The sequence below is a fragment of the Prunus persica genome, chromosome G7 (genome assembly GCF_000346465.2).
Source record: "Prunus persica cultivar Lovell chromosome G7, Prunus_persica_NCBIv2, whole genome shotgun sequence".
Classification (NCBI taxonomy): Eukaryota; Viridiplantae; Streptophyta; class Magnoliopsida; order Rosales; family Rosaceae; genus Prunus; species Prunus persica.
In genome coordinates this window covers 18,860,152-18,874,644 of record NC_034015.1, presented here as the reverse complement: position 1 = coordinate 18,874,644, position 14,493 = coordinate 18,860,152, and the positions used below count along the sequence as shown (strand labels likewise).

Genomic DNA, 14,493 nt, shown 5'->3' with positions numbered 1-14,493 from the left:
CCTTATCATATTAGATTAGAACTCCTCCGTTTGAACCATATCACTCACCCATCTCTTCCTCTCCCCAAGAACTTTCCCTCTTCTCTCCCACAATTAAATCATTTTCATAATTATCAAAACCTTGAATTTGATTCAAAAACTGATATCCAATTCTCTTTTAATGTATTAATTTCGTAAATTATAGACAGTGTTGCTTCTTGAATTGCATATCGCTTTCGTCACTTTGTCTTCTGAATAAGACAATACAATGTACATCAGAATTCCTTCCCTTTATTTTGCAGATTTTTTTATTTATGATTTTTCAGTTTTATTTTTGCTGTTGAAACAACATAGTATTAAAGATTAGAATTTGATAATACCAGCTCCTAGGCCTCATTGAGAGCCATTCATCCCAAATTGAAGGAAGGAGGGGGGAAGGGACGAGAGAGAGAGGGAGGCGGGGGAGGAAAGGAAGGAGACAAAGGTGGCAACTATGACTGGCAGTGTAGGGTAGGTTAGGTGTGGATGTGGCTTGCTGGGGACATAATAAGGTGCAAATAATTAATTTTTAGTTTAATACAACTTTGATGACATGGACTTATTAAAATCCACATCTAATGGTTTCCATTTTTATAAACGCATATAAATGTACTGATGCTAAATACAGAGATTCAGGATCCGTCTAATCTAGTGAAAAAAGATCTTAACTTGCAGACCAGTGATCTCATATTCTAATCCTCATGATACATTGGGTGAGTGGGAAAAACTCTCCTCCTCTATATAGTTTATACTATTGATTGTATTAAATAAATAAATAAAAAGACACTTTCAAGAAATTAACTGATGTGAATTTGGCATCTCTGCCCATTGTTCAGTCACAGGCTTGCAAACAAGGCACGCCTAAGAATCACACATGTTTTAGGCCGCAAAAGTAGCTATGAGCAGCTTCAATCTTGAATGGGAAAGGTGAGAAAGTGAAATTTGTATGGCATTATTATTATTGTTAAATAATATTGTCAATGGGTGCAAAGGTGGATAAGTACTTGTTGACCTGGGTTTGAATGAAAAAGCATATTGCTTTTTTTATTTCGTTTTGGATGAAAAGACATGTCTTGGTGGTGCTGGTTCTTTCACAGAGCAATTTCAAGAAATTTGAATCATGGGTGGTGTGTTTGTTTCCACTCCTTCGAGACAAGTCTTCCCCGCACTATAGTTTCTTCGGATTAGAATCTCAGAACAAACCATATAGGAAGGAAGACTTGGTGATGAAGCCATTACAGCAGCAATAGAATAGGTGGAGCAGCAACGGTCTTCCAGAAATAATTACAGATAGAAGAACCATTACACTGATATATTAAATAATTTATTGACAATATCCAATAAATTAATTGAATATCCAAAATCCCAGGGAGCTATATACGAACTGTAAAAGCTAGCTACACCTAAATTGGTAGGAGGCCGGCATGACGTGGGATCCCATTCTTGAAGCTGTTTAGGGGCTCCTCAGATAAATCGAGACTGCAGAGTACATATAGATGACAACATAAACCCGGAAGGGTTTGTTTCAGCAATCTATCTGCTATTCATTTCTTAGGTTTCAAATCAAATACAAGAACTTTGCCATAATCACAATTCGCAACCACCACGGCAATTGATAATTCACCGGGTGTATGGTCAAGCACCGGATTACCTGAACCAGAGGTTGAAAGAAGCAAGTTAAAACACAAGAATAGTATTCCAGCTTCAGAAAGTAAACAAAACTATAGCACCGTGTTGTGGTGCATGTGGCTGTATTCCTATTGTTTGTGTGCACGGGCGCACGAGTGTGCGTGTGTGTGTGTGTGTGTGAGAGAGAGAGAGAGAGAGAGAGAGAGAGAGAGAGTTTTGATGTTTTCGGCTCACCATATAAATCAGAGATCTAAGTCGATGTTTTCAGACCATTTGAAAATATCAGAGTGCACTTTATCTCCACCCAAATCCTCTCCCTTGGCACCTGCTGCCACTCTTAAAACATCCTCAATTAATGCAAAGTTCCCCATTATGTCAACATGAGCACCACTCTGGGTGCCCCGCCCCTCTAGAAGATTAGCTGGAGGGGCATGGTCGTACTCCCTTATGTATGTAGGGATGCCTGAAGGATTGAATCGGGTCTTACCCCTCCAACCTTTAGCACACATGAAGCCTGCACTCAAAACTGGAACAGTTTCATCCCCATCAGAGGAGAAAACTCCACCTTTTAAACAAGGGTTCTCACTTCCACCTTCGGCTGAGGCATCTATCTGAAAGGGAATGTAGCATTCAGCAGTCGGAGTTAACTTGTACACATATGCTCTTTCAGTCGGGATTCCAACTCCATACAAAGAATAGATCTCCATATCTGGAGCATTTGGTAATCTGCACAAACAGGTCAGAAGTTCAAGCAAGCATTCCTATAGAACATTTGCTTAAACAATGAACGCAAGCTCCAAAAGAATACTTAAATAAACAATACGTGGACAAACGAGCATTTCTTTGTACGATAATAAGAGCTGAACCAAAAGGGAAGAACCAAATCATTAACATAATCAACAAATGTATAAACTTTTCGGACCCACAATGGAAAACTGGATCAACACATACAGGACGTGTTTGGATTATGACTTTTCATGCTTGGGTAAGCATTGGCCAGGCAGTTAAATGGTAGAAACCAGTCCCCAAAACCACCTCAGTGAATATCTTTACTACCTAGGCAAAGTGGGGCGCTTCCTACTTAATGATTTTATTTCTGAGCATATACAGGCATTGGAGAATATGCACGCTGAAACAATTAAAAGCATTAATACTCATTACACTCAATTAAGGATCACCAAAAGAGGGAAAAAAACCAGATTAAGTTCAATTCATGATTCACTCGGTGGGAAAACTTAGAACAACAGAACAAGTTGAACACTCACTTTGTTTCTAGGGGGTTCGACCAATACTTGTAGTGTTCATATTCCGGGTCATCCAAATTGTCGGCAATCCCATATGAAAAATGAGCATCCCCACGTGTCATCAACTTGGGGGCAACAAAACGAAACAGATCCAAAACTGATTCAGTTGTGTACACTTTGTAATCTGCAACAGCTTTGACACCCCCAACACCCATTTCATGGTACTCTGTCCATACATCACAATGGGTAGCGTTCGCAAGGTTATTACCCTTTACAGCGTCCTGCCAATCAAGTACAAGTCAAAGTGATACAAGTTAAGCAGTTAAGAATTTATAGCGTCTGTACAAAATATCTCATGATAGTCTGCATATTGGGATTCTGACAAAAGAAAAGACAGTACACATCTTGGGAGACAAAGACAAATCAGGCAAACTTCATATTGTGATCATTTCAGTGTCTTTGAGGCATGATAAAAATCTCAGGCTTGGCTCTAATCAAAGAAATTTGAAGTAACGGTTTAAATAGTAGTCACTCTCACATGGAAAATGAGCATTTTAGCAATATGCATAATACATGGAAAGTCATTAGTCTCCACATAAATGTAAGGAAATATGATCTAACATATCATTTTACGGACAAATGTTTTGTAATTGGAATCAACATAAGCCACAATTGCAAGCCCACCTTTCACCTTTTTATGAATAATCCCATCTTGAAAATCAAATAATTAAGTTGAGATGCTAGGTAAACTACTAAACAACGCATGATACAGTACGAGCTTGAAAGTATGTGCAATTCCATCTGTAGATTGTATTTCAGAGAGAGAGAGAGAGAGAGAGAGAGAGAGTATATAATTATAATGGAAGTAGAGTTACTTTATATAATAGTGATCATATTTGAAACACAGAAAATTACCCTAAAATCAATCATCTCAATCTTGGAGGAATGTGTCTCCGCTACATCTTTCCCAAATGATATAATCCTCCCATAATTTACTCTGTTTTCAGCTGCAGTATTGGTATCATTATTCTTCACCTTCTTTGCACTACAATTGCAGTATCCTTCAGGGGACCAATCAAGGCCACCCCATATAGTGTCCCCGCCTTTTGGTATCATTGACATAGTTGAATCCCACGTACGGGTCATTCGCATCATATGTTGTAATGTTTGGAGGCCAAAAACGTCCTTATCCAAAACACCTGGTGCGAAAGCCCTGTAATGAGGATTAGAATTTCATCAACAGCCCAAAGCAGGGAACAAAATTGCATAAATGTTTATAGCGAACTAATCTGATGTGTAAGTAAATGATAAAAAACCTGGCAACAGCAATATCTCTGGCTTCAATAGAGAAAAGTCCCGCAACAGCTTTTGGAACCCCTAGAAAGGGTCCACCAATGTTCACTACAGCTTTAATATGCTTAGCACACCAATCTGACCCACCACCACCACCCATTGGTGCTGGTGCCTCAACCCACTTCATAAAATGCAGAAAGTACAGAACACCCATTGAGTGAGGAATAACCACCACCTTGTTACCACCATTTGTAGCTACCATAAGCTGTATATTACTCTTTATCCTACTTAACGTTTGGTCCCTAACCTGACAAAGGCAATCAAGGAGATAAAATACAATAAAAGTCACTTCTCATTCTTAAATATATCATGCTACTATGAACTAACAAAGAAACCATATGAATTTCCATCAGAGGAAGATTAATTGGTCAGATAACAACACCTCGGTATTTTGAAACGATAATCTCCAATCATACGAAGCCATATACATGGTTTTCTCTTCATATCCAATGCGAGCCAAATTAGCAATTAAAACTGCCCAGACAAAATAACCTGGTGCAAAATAATCAGCTGCCACAAGGCCAGATACAGGCCTGACCCTTATACCCGAAGGGTCTAGTCCTGTTTCATTATCCAGTGACATGTGCTCAACCCAGCATAACGGCCTGTGAAAAATGAAAGGAAACATGGTTAGCACCACAGAAGATTAAAACACACGGGATGTTTACTTTGAGGAAGATTAAAGAGATGGAGGAAATTTGGAAAATCAAAACACCCCAATGATTAATAGTTAGAGCATGAAATAACTAGTCAAACTAACATATGTAACCAAGGTCAGGAACTTTCCCATAACCACCCACATTTTTTTTTTCTGATAATAGAAAGGCAAAATGAATGAGATTTCCACATTCTAACAAGCACCCTAATAAGATTTTCTTCATATTTACAATTCAAAAGGTTTCTCAGTGTACATTTACACATGGCATACAGTTGAACTGGCTAGCACTATATGTTCAAGAAAACACCCCAATAATCAACTCATGGGTTCACTTGTTAAACTGCTTGACACTTCACCGGTTTAAGCAACCTTAGCGCAGGAAACACGTAACAAAAGCAGCATTGGTTTAAGGCAAAATCACCCTTTTCAAGTATAAAACACACTTCTTTCTAAACTACTCCATAATCCACAAAACCCAAAACACCAAAGTAACTAAACAATCAAACAAGCAGGGCAAAACCCACATCAAATTAATCCAAAATGAATACTGCTTTATAAGGAAAAGGACATAAAGCACTTACCTTTTGTACAATTCACCAAATGTGCCACCCCATAGCCTCTTCCTAAACAACCCATCAGCACACTGATGCCCTTCCCACAATTCAAGCCCGCCGGTCACAATCCCAGGCACAAAGACCACAGGGTGCTTGGCCATGAGCCCCTCCTTCCTCAATTTCACGCCAGGCGGGTCAGACAAGGGACCCGTTATCGCTTCGGTCACGAACTGAGGAAAAGAAGCGGGCATTGCGTTGTACAAGAAGAGCAAGAACCACCAGATCGAGCATATGAACCCAATGAACCAACAACAGCTATCGACGCAGGACCACTTTTGTGGCTTCCCTCCATCTTTACTGGGAAGCTTTTGCTTTTGCTTGTGCTTCTGGTTTTCCTGTTCTTTTTCACTCTCGTCTTCAATCGGAGCCGGCTGTGAGTCCGAAGCTTTTCCCTTTCTGCGTCTGAGAAACGACATCGTTCCAATAACGGAGAGAGAGAACTAGTGAAAAAAGTGGAAGCCTTTAATTTAAATGCTCTCCTCTGAGTTACTGGTATCGGTGCTCAGCGAAGCAGCTGATCGAAACCCTAAGCTCCTAGAAACACGGCTACTAATTAATACAAATCCACCAGCGGAAGAGGTTTGTGCCGGCCAGTGGGAGGTGGAGGCTTCTGATTGACTGCTCAACCTGGTTGTGTACAAGTTTTGGTCGCGTTTAGAAAACTGGAGGGAGCTGGGTAGTTCCAGAACCGGCGTAGGTCCCACGGTTGATCCAGTACGACACGTGGCGAAAGGCCGTGAGAGCCGATGAATGTGATAAACGGCGGTGTAGTTGGGATCACGTTTGTATCTGAGTAGCATGAAAAGGAAAATAAAATTATTAAAAAATTTGACCTGTTCAGCAAAAAATTAATTTTTTTTATCGGGCGAAAGCCAAAAACATGAAGACCAAGCTTTTCAAGTCTCCATTATAATTATATAATTTATAATTGGTTTCTTATTTTAGTAATATTTAGGTTGTTCGCGGCTCTCCTTGGTAAATTTCGAACCACCATGGAAAATTCCATATAAAAATATGGAACCATGGGTTTGGGCAGGTGGGTCTATATTTACTGGCTGCATGGACCGACACAATGCTTAAAATATTATAACGCATGCATTAATTTCAGATTAATTTGGTTTAATTTGGTCTTTAATTTGGTTTGGGCAAGCCTCGAGCATGTGGAAGAGATTGAGAGATTAAGAAAGAATTGACCTTTGTAGCATCTTTCTTGTTATGTCGTTTTATTAAGGAAAATTGTCATGTGTTTCAATACTCCACATCTCTTTCGTGTGAGGTGACATTTGTATGAGATCCAATCCTCTAATATGGGAAAGTTAAAAGATAGGTTAATCAATGTAGGCTTTTTATCATAAACAAAACTATCAAATTACCTTCTTTTTTTTTTTAATTTTTATTTTAATGTCATTCGTGATTCTAAAAGTTAATATAAAGTTTCAATTTTACCAATTCTCGTAAGGTTTTTTTTTTTTTTTTGTTGAGTTTTTTTTTTTTGTAGCAATGGTTCCTCAACTATACTCGGAGTTACATTTTGGTCACTTAACTCCAAAAATAGTTACAGAGGTCTCTCAATTAGGTGTTATGTTGCACCATAGTCCATATCTTTAAAGAGACTTGACAGTATGGACTAATGGTGCAACACAACACCTAATTGATTAACCTTTGTAACTATTTTTTGGAGCTGAGTGACCAAAATGTAATTTCGAGTATAGTTGAGAGAGATCATTACTACAAATAACCCTTATTTATTTATTTTTTGTTATTTCATTTTTATAAATATTTGGAATGAATTTCTAAATTTACTCATGGATTTAACGGAAAAATAGACAAATTTGACAAAAGGGATTAGTAATGAACACTATACATAATTGGGGGACCTCTGCAGCTATTTTTGGAGTTGAGTGACCAAAATGTAACTACGGGTATAATTCAAGGACCATTGCTACAATTTTTTTTTTTTTTAGGACCTTTCCTATTGAGATGGTCGATAGCATACTAAATTCACACACACTACACGAATGCTAAGACTCGAACTTAGAACCTTATTTGAAGAAGTAAATACTCAAAACCATTATACTAATGAGTCATTTGCAACAATTCTCTCGTAAGTATAAAGGGAAATAGTTGGATTATTAACCATTCCTCTGATGAATAGAAACTCATGTAATAATACATAGATTGATAAATGAAGATGAATCCTGTTATGGTCCACTACGCTGATGTAACGCCCAAAACAATTCCACTCAAACTGTTAGGTTGTTTATCTTGGTCAAAACTCAACAATCAAACATGAAAGCCTTGTCCTTGTCCAGCTATGACGATGGCAATTCCGAATTAAAGCCGAAGCAAATTTCAAATACTCAAGATGTCTCTCTCCGAACCCACAAAATCTTTATGGGTTTTTTAGAAGTTGGGTCAACCAACCACCGCCGTCTCTGATAGGCTCCCATGCCCCCCTATTCATTAGTTCAATTTTGTATGGGTTAGGAGCTGTGTTCTAGGCTTGCGTTGAGATCCAACTCTGTTTGTATTCCTTTGCTTTTGTCTCCGTTTTGCTCCTTCCCGTTTGAGTTGTTCAATGACATCAGATTTCGACCCAAAAAAAGAAAGCCGAAGCACAACTTTCTAGCTTAGTCGAACGTCAACAATAATAGTAGCCCACAAAACAAAATCCTGTTAGAAAACAAAATTTTGATTTGAGGCTTTCAGGCTCTTAGCCCGGGCTTTTCTCAAATTCGTCCCCTTTTGGGTCGTCTTGGACATCTTATTCTTAAACAGGCCTTCTCTTCCGAGAAGTCCATACACAATGAAAAATGGGCCCCACAAAAGTAAAAGACAAACCCAGGAAACGCTCGTTATGTGGACCCGGACTACCCATCAACCTTACCCGAAACGCAACCCGGTAAACACCCGGTACCCGGTAACCCAAAAAAAACGAAGCAGAGCATATCCCGTTGCCGTTATAGCCAATCAGCGAGCCGCGAGCCAAAAAACACACACACTCACTCTCTGTCTCTCTGTCTCTGTCTCTCTCTCTCTCTCTCTCTCTCTCTCTCTCTGTGTCTCTCTCACTACTCACTCGTCATTACGACATCACCAATTCGCCATTAACTCCGATCATACTGAGTCTCTGGTATTGGTTACTTTCTTTTTGATTTTTTATATATATATTATAATCTAACTATTTCTTCATTAATTTAATTCCCGTTCTTTTTATATAAAACAAATTTCGGATTTTATGATTATTATTCATGAAGTTTTATCTTTTTTAATTTTTCTCAGAGAATCTCTTTTCTGGAAGCGTAATTTAAGGTCGCATTTAAGGTGCGTGTCTGAGAGAGCTCAGAGCAGCGACAGTTGCAGCAACTCGTACCGCGCGCCTCGCTCTCTACGCATCCTTCCATTCCACCCTTCCTCTTCCTCAGTCCCGGCCCTAATCTCCGAATTCCAGCCGTACGGAACCAGAAGCGACATCGTTTCGCCATCACTCTTAACCACATTCCGTTCAACTCTTTCTCCGAATTTCGCTAAACAAGAGAAGAGAGCACAATGTTGACGTGCATAGCTCGGCCTAAGAAACTCGGCGACGACTCACTGAGTCAACCCGAAGTCTCCGACTCCACCAACACCCCCGCCTCCGCCAACAACAAGCAACAAGCCGCCATTAAATCCCTCACTTTCCAGGTTCTGTAGCTCAAAAACTCCAGAAGCCCTGACCTATTCATACATATTATACATATATATTTGCATGAATTGTCGTAGCCTCAAGGGGGAATTTGAATTTTGCAGCTCAAGGACATGGCATTGAAGGCCTCGGGAGCTTACAGGCACTGCGCCCCTTGCACCGGTCCGGCTGCTCAGAGTCGGCTCAAGGGGACCGGCGAGTCGGATGCTGACTCGGACAGGTTCAGGTGGTCGTACCGGCGGACCGGGAGCTCAAGCTCCACGACGCCGAGGACTTGGGGGAAGGAGATGGAGGCGAGGCTCAAGGGGATCTCCAGCGGCGAAGGCACCCCCAACTCGGCAAGCGGTCGCCGAGTTGACCCGGTCGTGTTCGTCGAAGAGCGCGAGCCCAAGGAGTGGGTGGCCCAGGTGGAGCCCGGAGTTCTCATCACGTTCGTCTCCCTGCCACGTGGCGGGAACGATCTCAAGCGCATTCGGTTCAGGTTAGCTCCCTTGTTAGTCAACGGTCTGATTTAGTCTTTGCATTTTGATCCGACGATGGCTGTCGGTCCCAGTGGGATATTAAAATATTTGTTATGTTTGGGTATGTTAGGTGATGTTTGGATGATTGGCTTTTACTTAAAATGTTGTTTATTTTTTGGGTCAAAAATACTTTTTATTGTTGAAATTTGCACACAACCTTCATTTTGAAAAATGAAAACGATAAAATTTTATGGGGTGAGTATTATTTTGAGAATTTCCTTTGGCAATTAATTAATATCATAAATGTAGCATCCAAACATGACCTTAGATACCTGTCTTTGGTTTCAATATGAAGAATTTAGGTGGGGCCAGGGGAGGGGCCTACTAATCCCAGTAAAAATCACGCCTCCTGATGAAAAGCAAGCAAACAAAGGTGCAAATGGTGACAATTTAAGTGGTGGTGGGCCACGGTTGATTGTGTTAGGAAGCTTTTTCACTGAGTGTTGTCGTCGTGTCGGAGAAGGCCTTTGTATTTATTTTTTCAAAATTCTATCACGCCTGCCTGATTCTCCGTGGCTTTGTCTTCTTATAATCTATTTCTTTGTCTCCCTAAACCTTCTAGTAGCACCAGAAAATACTGTCAATCCAAAACTACGTACATGACAAAATGTGAACAAGGACATATGGTTTTTATACAGTGACTCACAGTAGCCTTCTTGTTTTCTACGAGACAAAAAACAAAATGAATTTATTTGAACCTAAAACTGATGTTTTGGTTGGTCTATGAATTGATTTCTTTATTATGAACCCACCACCTACTTTTGATCGGCTGATAAAAAAAAAAAGGGCACTTAGGTTTGATGGGTTAGGCACTGCTGATTGAATGCTAATAAAGCCAGTTAGGCGACCTTTTTTTCACGACCACTTTAATTTATTCCTTGCACCGAATGCTAGTTTTGCTTTCTTTTTGCACAAGGATCCCACTTTGTCAAAAGGTGTTGCGCGCCCAATTCAAAGTGGCCTAACGTATCTAACAATATACTAAAATGTTAATTATTGCCTAAACCATGAATCATGACACATTGCAATTTCTGCAAAACAAATGTTTACTACACTGTTCTGTGTGCTTGCTGCATGCCCTGTTGTTCTCATTCCTTATGCAGTAACTTGGTGACATCAGGGATTCTTAATTCATGTTTTTATTTTCTTTGACTAGTCGAGAGATTTTTAACAAATGGCAAGCTCAGAGGTGGTGGGCTGAGAACTATGATAGGGTCATGGAACTTTACAATGTTCAAAGGTTTAACCGGCAGGCTTTCCCGCTTCCAACCCCACCAAGATCTGAAGATGAGGTAAGCCCCAAGCTGGCTTATAGAAATTCAATTGCATTGGCGATTCTGTGTTGTTCTATTCGCATCTGATGGCAATACACTCATGTAGGTTGCTGATCTCAATTTTTCTGTAACTGATCGTAGTGATGCCAATTCGAATTCAGCTTTGGTAAATGATATTTCAGAAAAACCTTTAATGCAATCACCATCTTGAGGCCTAATACTTAATAGAGTATTATGACTAACGAGTACAATATGTAAGTTGTGTTGTTTTCTTCATTTATTCTTTGATGTGATTGGTGTCATTTTCCCCTCCTGTTACAGAGTTCAAAGATGGAATCTGCGGAAGCCAGCCCTGTAACTCCACCACTAACTAGAGAACGCCTACCTCGCAACTTGTACCGTCCAACGGGGATGGCTATGAGCTACTCATCCTCAGATTCACTTGATCATCACCCAATGCAGTCCCGCCATTACTATGATTCAGGTGGTATCAATTCCACGCCAAAACTCTCCAGCATAAGTGGGACCAAGACTGAGACATCGTCCATGGATGCTTCTATCAGAAGTAGTTCATCAAGGGAGGCAGATCGCTCAGGAGAGCTATCTATCAGCAACGCTAGCGATCTGGAGACTGAATGGGTTGAACAGGATGAGCCAGGGGTTTACATCACAATTAGAGCACTACCAGGGGGCAAACGGGAGCTTAGACGAGTCAGATTCAGGTAATGTTCTTAACAAGAAGTGCTGCATATATGTGGCTACCGTTCTTTTTATTTTTTGGTCTGGCTTGGTTAAGGTTCTTTAATCTTTCAGACAAACATGATTTTAATAGATCTACGCTCACATGGCTTACTTAAATTCACAACTTGGAGAATGTGCTTGAACCATTTACAAGTGTGAAATTGAGTCGTATTATTGTTAGATTATATTGCAGCTAGCTAAAAGAGTCGGAATGGTTAGAGAGGGCCTAGCAACTTTGTTGTCTAGACAGTGACTCTTCCATAGGACTGTTTGATCAGTTTTTTTTACCCCAATAATGACCATAATTCGACCAATGGATCCTTGTAGTTTCATCAAAATTGGATTGTTTATTTGATTTGAACTGGGCCTCTCAAAATTTGGGTACCATTATTGTGGCCTATCAAGTGAACATCCTGCTGCTGATTGTTGACCTTATGCTAAGTCTTCATAACAGGAGTCTTTATGAAAACGCTAGGCCATATTAGTGATTGATTGTCATTTGTCAAGTCGACTGACTGTTGCAGTGGGTCCCACATGGAATAATAGCTCACTTGCGGTTCGTTCGAGTTGTTGAAAATTATGACTTCAACTGCCAGTAATATAATCAACTTTGTGACATCAATATTACTGCAATTATTTTGCTTCCACTAGTTCTTTTGATGTTTGGTGGTATATGTCTAATCTTTTTGACTCTGGAAATGAAATTTTCTCTCTCGTTTGCTTATTGTCATGATTTGCAATTATATCGACTTGGCATGAACCTTGGCTTATTTCCAAATACATTTGGTGCAGCCGAGAAAAATTTGGGGAGATGCATGCCAGATTGTGGTGGGAAGAGAATCGGGCCAGGATACATGAACAGTACTTGTGATCGAAAAAAATTGGGCGGCCACTGTTGCTTTCCAGAGTCTGGAGGTGTTGCTTTCTTGGATTGTTTTCCTTTCTGGTTTTTCCATACTGGTAAAGCCCTTGTCTATAGATATCTGAATGGGTGTGCCACCGCCGGCACCTCGTGATGTTCAGAGGGATGAATGAGCACAAAGTTTCCTATGTTCATGATCCAAAAGAATTCGTATGGGATTGGTTGGGGGGGTGGGGGTTATAGTCTTAATTTTTGTTATTTACTATGTTTATTGGTGGATGAAGAGCATCAGTTGTATCTGAATTTCAGTTCATGCGAAATCGAAATTAAAAGATGTGTATGTCAATACCAGATCAAGGATATGTTCTCTTCTATCCTTTGCTTTGCCTTTGCCCGCCACTCTCCAAAGGCAAAGCATTGCAAGTAAATGAAGCGTTTTTTGGTAACCGGAAGGATTTTGCAAAGCTTTTTCTGCCCGGTTCATTTTTCTTATATACTGTGAAAATGTTGGTGGTCAAAGTAAATTGGTTAAAGCAGCAATGTGCCAAATTTCTGACACTAAAATGAACAAGCAAATTTCATACGGTTATACGTATTGCGGGTCTAGTGTCACTCAAAGAAGCTGTGTCATATCATGTTAATTATATGAGGATGTAGCATATATAAAATGGAGACTAGTTGACAAATTTTCATACTATTTTTTTATACAAACGATATTGGAGGAAGAGGATATCGAACCTAGGACCTTAAATAAAACGGTAAATATTATTAATAACTTAAGCTACAAGCCCCTTCCTCATCTACATATTATTTTTTAAGTTTACCGCAAATATTGCTTATTAAATACTAGTGAGATTATTTGGGAAAGATTGAGATTTTGAGATATTGGTGAGAACTAAATAGATTCAAGAGTCACTAATGAGATTTCATTTTTCATTGTTATTTTGTTCAATCTTGGTTCATATTTAACGACCCATATTGATGCATATATTGGAGCCAGTTATTCTGGAGTGTATGTTTTTTGGTTTCCAATTTTAATGAGGCTATTCCTTTTGACTGAAAAAAATAGAGGGTTTGTTTTTATCTAGATTTTCTAATTTGAATCCCAACAAAGAAAGTACTGAAATCAATGATGAAATAGTATATTCCAATTATCAGCTGACATTTTTGTTATATTAAGAATGTAACATTTCTGTAATGTTATTAGGAACTTTAATGACATCAAGTATTATTAAAGCCTAATAAGATTTATTCATATCTTCATCATCTGTATTTTCATTAAAAATGTTAAAAATAACTTTAAAATATTTTAATTACACTTAAATCACATTTTAATGAGAAACCAAAATTTCACCCATTAGTCGTTCGTTACCATCAAAAGAAAGTGAAACTGGTTAAAGCATCTAAATTTCTCATACAAAGCACTATAATTATGCAGATCAAAAGCAATTTATGGTATTAATGCAACAAGGTAGTAAAAATAAATACTCTAACCATGATTTTCTAACTGTAAATGAATACCCCAAATTCTTATGGATATGTGTGTGTGTCACTCAAACAACGTGACATATCATGTGAACTATGTGAGGAGGTAGCTTATATAGAAGGTAGATAATTTGGCAAGCTTTTCACCCTACCATCTTTCCTAAAATGAACCTTCCTTCTTAAATTGTTTACTGACTAAATAATCTTGAGATATTGGCTAGAACTAAATAGCTTTGAAATAAATTTTTTTTATAGAAATTTAGTTATATACCCAATCTTAGACATAGTCTTATAAAGAAATCTTATACTATTTAAAAACTATAAACAAACCAAAAAAAAAAAAATCCAAAAATTGACAGCTGTTAATTTTTTCAATTTAATAGCTATTTTTTAGTTTATTTGTGTGTTA

The 14,493-nt window shown here is 38.9% G+C and overlaps 2 protein-coding genes across 3 annotated transcripts; one reads left to right on the top strand and one right to left on the bottom strand.

Moving 5' to 3' along the window:
• LOC18771381 (phospholipid:diacylglycerol acyltransferase 1) lies at positions 1,226 to 6,398 on the bottom strand. Its single transcript, XM_007202147.2, has 7 exons — positions 5,484 to 6,398; positions 4,627 to 4,849; positions 4,208 to 4,491; positions 3,807 to 4,104; positions 2,913 to 3,172; positions 1,882 to 2,373; positions 1,226 to 1,669 (listed from the first exon to the last, which is right to left on the bottom strand). The coding sequence occupies exons 1-6, from the start codon at positions 5,930 to 5,932 to the stop codon at positions 1,890 to 1,892; spliced, it is 1,998 nt and encodes a 665-aa protein (XP_007202209.1). The 5' UTR covers positions 5,933 to 6,398; the 3' UTR covers positions 1,226 to 1,669; positions 1,882 to 1,889.
• On the top strand, positions 8,370 to 13,051 carry LOC18769926 (protein Brevis radix-like 4). 2 transcript variants are annotated; one of them, XM_020569451.1, is made up of 7 exons: positions 8,371 to 8,649; positions 8,799 to 9,200; positions 9,306 to 9,682; positions 10,879 to 11,014; positions 11,103 to 11,162; positions 11,318 to 11,718; positions 12,530 to 13,051. In XM_020569451.1, exons 2-7 carry the CDS (start codon positions 9,066 to 9,068, stop codon positions 12,606 to 12,608), a joined length of 1,188 nt encoding a protein of 395 aa, XP_020425040.1. In that variant the 5' UTR covers positions 8,371 to 8,649; positions 8,799 to 9,065; the 3' UTR covers positions 12,609 to 13,051. The 2 variants fall into 2 exon arrangements, with proteins under 2 accessions (XP_007204365.1, XP_020425040.1); XM_007204303.2 differs by lacking the exon at positions 11,103 to 11,162 and having other exon boundaries at positions 8,370 to 8,649.